The 8600-nt window shown below is 34.1% G+C and overlaps 1 protein-coding gene across 1 annotated transcript; it reads left to right on the forward strand.

Moving 5' to 3' along the window:
• The first annotated feature begins 4205 nt into the window (after window positions 1-4205).
• LOC141486170 (uncharacterized) lies at window positions 4206-4742 on the forward strand. Its single transcript, XM_074183888.1, has one exon. It carries the CDS (start codon window positions 4206-4208, stop codon window positions 4740-4742), a length of 537 nt encoding a protein of 178 aa, XP_074039989.1.
• The last annotated feature ends 3858 nt before the right edge of the window (window positions 4743-8600 follow it).

Here is an 8600-nt window from a genome sequence, read left to right on the forward strand (position 1 = left end):
ACTCTTCAGAAACGGTTCCAAAGCTTTCGGAATACAATGAAAATAATTTTCTTCGTGACTATTCATTCGATATTTAATATCATTACCTCAAAATATATCGACATCATAAGACGTTTGCGGTTGATTCATCAATTTTTCTCTTCGTGTCATTACATTTGGAAAGTTAGTTTCAGTTTGGAGAAATAATACCGCACATGTTGGAAATATTGTCATAGTGTGGTGAAAATTGTATTGAAAATTCCACGAAATATAATTGTGCATATATACAGAGTGTATCAAAATTTGAAATACGTCGTTTGGTACCTATCATAAAACCCAAAAATCCTACCAAAACATTCTCAGAACGTGCGGTCCCTCAATGTGTACAGGGTGTCTCAAAATACGTCAATAAAAAACATGATGTGTGTGGGAAAAATACAATATTTGAGGAAAAAAAAACATGACAGTTCAACGATTCACGTTAAGTCCCTCAATGTGTATAAGGTGTCTCAAAATACATCATTGAAGAAAAAATAATTACGTCTCACGCCTTGTATTTATCGTTGACTGATTAAGTCAATTTGTAAACGATTCTTCGTCGTTCCACAACTTGGCGTGAGGGTGGCTACTAGGGATTAGAGAAAGAGCATAGCTCCCAGGGTAAGCCGCCAGCTTTTAAACAGTGAAGAAGGGCGTGGGTAAGATGGAGGGTAGACCGCCACCCGCTTTATCAACCCTGGAGCTTATATAGCATACAAAACAAAAACGGGAAATTTACTCTAAACGGTAACCAAATGAATCAAACTCGAATCCAGTTGAAATGTTTATAATTCCTTTCCCTAACATCTACACCTTTCTCAGTTGATTGCAAACTTGTCAACAAATCCCCTGATTTATCTGTCAGTTCATAAATTTTATCAACCTTTTATTAGGACTCCCCCTACAGGAAGCCTTGAGCTCCTGAGGCCACAAAGTGTCAAATATGAGAAGATATTACTTTCTTACCGTGAACAATACCAAAAAGTTTATAAGATATAAATTATATTACACCTATAGCACAAATGTTTCAATTCTTAGAGGGCTGTAATGAACCCAGACTCCCCAAAGAAGAAAAGGATGAGTCGTTGCTGTTTTGAAGTTATACTTTACCTTAGATATAGCTATATTGCCAGCTTACAGTAGGTTGAGGGAATGCATTCATCTACATAGGCATAAAAGAATATACCCTACGCCCACACTAATATGTTTTTCCCTTTTAGGCAGGTTTGAAGAACATAAATCTTTGTTGAGGTAATAAATCAAGCATCAAAAAATCTTGCCACTGTTAAGTTCTTTGTCCCTATCTTAATAACTAAGCTTATCTGTGTGTGTCTCCCTTAAGGTAGCTGAAAGAACAAGAATGGTTTTAGAGTTCCAAATTTAAGTCTGCAGTGTTCCGTCGGTACAACTATTGTGATCAGTTCAACAGCGGGTAACTACTAACTACTGCTACTGCTGTATTAGGCATTCATGCAAAGATGTCTAGTCTTATAGCAATACCAATCACGAGGAAATAGCATCTAGAAATAATTCATATTAGATGGGAACGGTTCACTGGAAGTGATGTCTAGAACGATACGTCTAGACGGAATGATCAAGCTCATTCTCTGAATAAATGAGTTTTCTCGTTGATGAATACAACTCACCTTTGGTGTCGTGTGGTCTATAGGTTTACTTTTGCCCCAAGAAGCCAAGATTCAAATCAGTAAGATTCCGTTCTCCATAAGAAATTGAACCCAACAAGTGAGTTGAATGTTTTACCAGCATCCAAATGCCAAGAATAAAACAATTCCCTATTCTCATAAAAGATGATCTTACTCCGAAAAATCGAGAAGCTTGGACATAAATTCCAAAATTAGCAAATGGCTACCAAAAGTACCACAAAAAATTTTGAATCCCGGCGGCAAGACATTCATGGAACCATAGTCACAGAACACCCTAACTACACCATTCACCGTACAGAGCACAGAATCCTTAGGGGATTCGAATATAGGTTCGAATATAACTAACGCGTTCGAATATATCCTTGTATAGTTGTTTATCAGTGAATGAGATGTGGACGAATGACGAGATATTAAAATATCCCAAAACCTTCATGGAAGTATTCATTTCAGGCTTAAATAGTCGTCGACCTCAAAACAAAAAAAATGACAAAATGATACCGTAACAACGTGTGTGGGAAAAATACAGCGTAAAAGAAAACATGACAGTTCAACTTTTTACGTGCGATCCCTCAATGTGTACGAGGTATCTCAAAATACACCACTAATGAAAAAAAAACATGACGTTGTACAGGGTGCGTCAAAATACATCATTTAGGAAAAAACATGACGGTTCAACGAGGCAGTAACGTTTCAACGTGCGATCCCTCAATGTGTACGAGGTGTCTCAAAATACATCATTCAAGAAAAAACATAACAGTTCAACGAGGCAGTAACGTTTCAACGTGCGATCCCTCAATGTGTACAGGGTGCCTCGGAATACATCATTTAAAAAAAAACATGTTGGTTTAACGGAAGTGTAGCGTTTCAACGTGCGATCCCAATGAGAAACGTATATATTTATTCGAGAAGTTACGTACTGTGAAGTTAACGTTCGGTGGTGGGGATAATGGGAGAGCGAAGTATCCGAAAATGACATTTGAAAATACGTTGTTTTGGATGAGTTTATTCGTTATCCATCCATCGTCATTGCAACCGTTTTCGGCTCATATTTCAAAATTCATCTGATCTGATAATCTCAATCTGATGATGAAAAAAACATTGTATACTAAAACATATGATATATCTGGATTCCTTATGGTGGGAAGATTTCGATTGTTAAACAACGGAATCATACTGTTCGACCTCAATTGGCATTCCGTGTATTACAGTTATAGATCTGTTCCACATAAACACAGTACTCCAGATGAAAGGGGTCTTAAATAGTGAAGTTTGAAGATAAATAGCTAATACAAATGGACGTTTTGACAGAAAAAAATGAATCTGGTGGACCTCACAGGAAGAATTGATTTAGGTAATCAATTGATTGAGTATTCACAATAAGATAAACCAGCTGAACTAACCAAGAGATACAGTCTATGGGTTGAATACTGTGCAATAAGACAAGCTAGAGAGAATAATATCATAATTCAATCGATGGAAGGGGAATGCAAAGCATAATTATGTTACTTTCGATAGGTCTATTAGTGAAAAAAATTAACTTTGTGAAAAAAATGGAATATAACAAAAATATCTCCATAACAAATTCTCGTTATCAAGAAGAAATTCTATGATATCACTGAAATTTTGGATGACTTGATCTCGTGATAATTAAAGAAATTTAATCGCCCAACCTAAAAATAGGTAGGATGCAGAATTTTCTCCTAGAACAATTATAGCCAAAAATACTTTATTGAATATACAATTCAATGAGTTACTTATCTTTATGTAGCTCTAATATTGATCGATGACTGAATGGAAACCAGCATAAGAGAAATTGAAATTAATAACCTCTCATCACGTGCAGTGTAATCATCACAAAGAAAATAATTGAATCGATTTCTATATCTGAATAACAAACTTCAAGAAGTAGTAAAAATATAGTTGAACAGATATAATGATGCAAAGAAAATTGAAAACAACGGTCAAAACGTACGAAATATCAAACGTTCTCGCTAAACGCTGGAAAACAGGAGAGTTCATCAATCCTTCGAACTCAATTCCGTTTTTTTTCCAGATCCGGCTGACATAGGCTACTAATTCGTATAAGGGAGTTTCCAGATGGCCGAAATTTTGGTGAATAATCTGATGATGATATAGTTTTTATTATGAATATATGAATGGAGCGAAATATCCGTTACAGTCTCAATCCTTTCATATTCTACTTTCTGGTTTATAGTTGTTGATTCCTACAAAGATTTGGATATAGTGACTTTTGTCTGATTTAATTTTGTTTTAACCAGTTGTAGTGTCAATTTTTCAAATGCAAATTTTTTCTACAGGTACGAAGATGTCCGATTTGATTTACATTTACCTGATCCTAATTGAAATTTTACCTGCATTAATATATTCAATGAAATTTTGTATATAATATGTGGACATATCATTGATTGATCATAGTTTCATGTTATTTAGGGCATGTAAGTAGTCTCTGTATTCTTAAGTGAGAATCATTTGAAGTGATTTTGTTATTATCGTTTTGTGAAGATGGAGAATATTCTCGTAGACAACATTCAGGTTCCTCATAGAATCATTAAAATGAAAGGTGACGGAAACTGTTTATTCCGTGCCTTTTCATACATTTTGTTCGAAAATGAAGAATTTGCGCAGGTGGTGAGGAGAAAAGTTGTCGATTACGTGGTTGATAACTGGAGTCGATATGAGTATTTCGCAACTAATTCGAATGGAGAGCCGTTCCGGAATGGAGTTGATTACTCTTCCGAGATGTTGCGGTCTAACTCGTACGGTACGAGTTGCGAAATAACAGCGGCTGCCTTCCTCTATCACTGGCATATCGTGGTTTATAGAAATGGGATGGAATTAATGGAGTTTGGTGAGACGCCAGCATTCTCTGTCAGATTGAGATTCACTGGAAATCTGAACGGCGGTCATTTTGACGTCCTGGAAGGAGATTCCACTACTGGGGAATCTCAAATTTGTCCATCGTTCACTATGGCAGATTTTTTGATACCACAGCAGTCAAATAAAAGGAAAAAACAACAGAAAAAGTCCAAATCCAAATGAAAGCTGAGTTTGTGATATCCACATATTTTTCATTCCGATGAATTCACTGTTCGAAGGATTTTCTATAACCATCAATGAAGCCATATCCTGGAGGGAATCAGCAGCACGTGAGTTTTTTCAAACATCCAGTTTTTGGTTCACATTTGGTCAATGACCTGCTACCATGGAGGTACACATTGAGGGATCACACGTTAAAACATTGGGGACCCATTAACTTTTTATGTTAACGGGGCTCCAAAGAATGTCCGTTCAACGCAGTCTCAATAATGTCGATATTTTATATGTATGGTTTTATAATATACTATCAAATGAATAAAATACTTGCTAAAAACCTATGCTTTTCATTCTCATGTCTCCACAATGAATCAATGACGGGGAAAAGTCCTTATGAAAAATTATCAGATACATAGCGAAGACAAATGAACGTGTTCACAGAAAAACATGATAACTGGTATACCTTATAGGATTAATTGATTTGGGTAATTGATTGAGTTTTCTCTATAAGATGATCCAGCTAAACTAATCAAGATATATAATCTTCGAGGTTCAACTGTGCATTCAAGCCAAAGAATAATTCTCTCAAGTTGGCATTTATTTCTCAGAGAGAAATTAATTTGACCGTGAATAGATAAGACACATAATAAATGCTTACCGGAAAAATTGTTTCGAAACGATGCTGTTTGCAGATGATCGAAATTTTGGTGACTTATCTGTTGGTAATATAGTTTGTGTTATGAATATCCTGAATGAAATCAGCAGCAGGTAAATTTTTTCAAACATAAATTTTTTGGTTCATATTCAGTCAATGACCTACCACAGAAAGTGCAACTTGTTATTCCGATTTCAGTCATTAAAGTAAAATGCTCAGTATTCAATATGTGCAAAGTTTGCGTATTTGGAGATTGTTCTATATTTCTATATCCTGTGATCGTATCAATTTTGATGTCTATGAACTTGGAATATTGAAAGATAGAAAACTAAGCGTTTTTGTTCAAGAATATTGAAATTGAGGTTGGAACAGCATTCAATTCATGTATTCGTTTAAATGAATTCGAATTATTTCATGATAATTTTCCATATTTGACAATATTGAAATTGTTACGTAATATTTTTTTCTTATTACTTATTTATTTAATCATTAGTTCATATGTGGGGTATTTTAGATATAAACAGGATAGGGTTATTTGCTCACAGCTAGCTTTTAGACAGCAAGAGGGGGGGTGAGTTATACAAATGATTTATGTTCCAAGGGCGCCAACAGATTTACTATTAACCCTATATAATGTAATAGCAAGCAGATCCAAATCTATAAATTATCCACGATACAGTAATGCCCCAATAAAACTCAAAATTTGGTAAATGGATATATTGACATATTTCCACACAGGGTTTGGCAATGTGCAAGGAAACCCGTAACTAATAAATAAAAGCCAACCACGGAGGGGGGTCATTCACGACAGAGAAAACTGGACAGGGTGTTTGGGAAAAAGAAAACTACCCTTCCAATCTCCTGCACAACGAGGGGAAAAACTTATTTTCTAGTTAGAAATTTCTGAAGAAAAATTTGACCGGATGACACGATATTGGTAATGTGAAATGTGAAGGTATTAATATAAAAAATAATATATATATTGAATTTTCACTCAAAAGGAAAGTCCTTAATGCCGCTATGCGGTACTTAGCCTCGATTCCAAAGGGCCAGCTGTAATACGGCACTATTACGCTGCTCCATCAAGGAAGAGGATGAAATCTCATGTGTCATTTCCTTGTCCTCAAATGACTGTTTGTATAATAATATTGGGTTTTTCTGGGTGGTACAAAAAGTTATTGGAAAAAAAAACTGATATAAATATCCTCCGAAGAGATAAGAAAACGGAATTCTCAACCTTCCAAATCAGCACTATTACGAATCCGTTTCTGTGAACATGTGATTTACAACCGCTTATAGCGTTTACGACAATCCCTAAGTTGAATTCACAGTTTGAGTACCATTGTCGATTTCCAACTGAAAATGATTAAAATACCTTGGTCAAGGACCAACAAAGTTTCTAATTTTTCCGTTAGTGGCAGCAGCTATCGGGTGATTGTTTATGATCTTGATATGAGCTATTAGTACGTGGGTAAGCGACAATAAATAGGTACCTTTTACGGATGACGTAAAGGTTAAGTTCCTCAAATATATATATATATATATATATATATATATATATATATATATATATATATATATATATATATATATATTGTTATAAAAATATAAAATTAGAAGAGTATTTATAATTTAATGAATTTGACTCTTGATTGTTATTCTGATAGTTCAAATAATTTGAAAATTTTCTGTGATATCAAAATTCTTAGTGCTCCGGCAGATACCTGTCCTTACCTCTAAATCTTACCTCTATTCTTCAAGGTTGCTCAGCTCAATCGAAGCTCATGCAGCTCTCTTTCTCAGAGTAGAGTTCTTGGAAAGGTGTTATGAATAAAATTTTGTATGTCTGTATTTTTGAAAATAAAACTTTGTCTCAAAGTTAAATAAAATATAATGAATGTGAAATTGTGTAAATGTTTTGTCAAACCAAACTTAAATTACCCTAAAACTGCGCCAAAATACCTTATGCTAAGAAATGTTCCAGTAAATGTTAAATTTGAAACAAAAATATTCTTTGAATTGTGTTCCGTACAGTTAAATTTACGTGTAACGGCAAATTAGTTACTTGAAAACTTAAGATGTCTGTGGTTCGTGCGTGGGAAACGATTCTAAAGATATCTGTGCTAAATGTCAGTGAATTTTTCAAATTTTCCTAATATTAAATCCAATAATAGTTCTTGTAAATAAAATGATGAAGTTTGTTGATAAATAAAAATTCAGAAGTTGTGATTTTCACACTGGAAGTTCCTTGTGACTGGCAAACTTTTGATTTGATTTGGAGGTTATGAATTGTTCAAGATTTTCAAAAATGTATTCTTCTTATGGATTGGGAATTATAAATGATATTGTAATACCTCAAAACTGGTACAGCTTCCCTGGATTGGTTTTCCCCTGATTGGAATTTTGAATTCTTCCAGACACTCTAAAATCTCCAGTAAGTATCCTTTCTCGTTATTATTATTTATACTCTGGCTCCTATTGATGGTTTTATATTGATAAGAACATGCAAAACGGCCTTTTCTCTTTCTTTTCCCTTTTAATTTCTAACAGTTCTTCAAAAAAATTCGCGTCTGGACAATTCAAAAGCTTCTCTCCCCTTGATTATTGATTCACTCCTGGCAACCAGACAAAATTTTCCTGCCTGCTACTCTTCATGACAATAATTTTGAAATTTCTTCAATTTTGACACTTTTCACTGTTCACACATATTATATCTACGATTTCTGTTACCCAATTTTCACTAATACTAATAATGATTAATTTTGATTACATTTCATCACATTTTGTTTTGAATTTTTCTAATTTTGAATCCAAAATTCATAATTTTTCAGAGTTAACACCTCCTTTTCAAATTTATCAATCTGATTGGCTACTCTTTAGTTGCATCCAAATCATGTACTGAGTGTTCTTACCATTTTTCAGATAAAATTCCTAATGTCAGTGTTAATTGAATTTTTGTTATTAATTTGTAGTGTAAATCTGTTTTATTGTATGTTATTATGTTGTATTAATATCTTTACTGTTTTCAGTGTATTTATCCCGATGATTGATGGTTTCTGGTTAGTTGTGCTGTTTGGAAAGGATCTGAAATACTCTAATACTGATAAGTCACAACTTTGCCTGATCTGGGCATGAACATTACTCCAAATTATACAGATAAGAATTTGAATAAAGGTAAAGTATCTGGCTTTCTAATAAAATTAAACATG

This window comes from Leptinotarsa decemlineata, unplaced genomic scaffold (assembly GCF_025532065.1).
Source record: "Leptinotarsa decemlineata unplaced genomic scaffold, Ldec_3_MD MMD2_tig00026347_RagTag_RagTag, whole genome shotgun sequence".
Classification (NCBI taxonomy): Eukaryota; Metazoa; Arthropoda; class Insecta; order Coleoptera; family Chrysomelidae; genus Leptinotarsa; species Leptinotarsa decemlineata.

Coding starts and splice junctions, on each gene's coding strand:
- LOC141486170 (XM_074183888.1), top strand. CDS start 4,206: ATGGAGAATATTCTCGTAGACAACATTCAGGTTCCTCATAGAATCATT.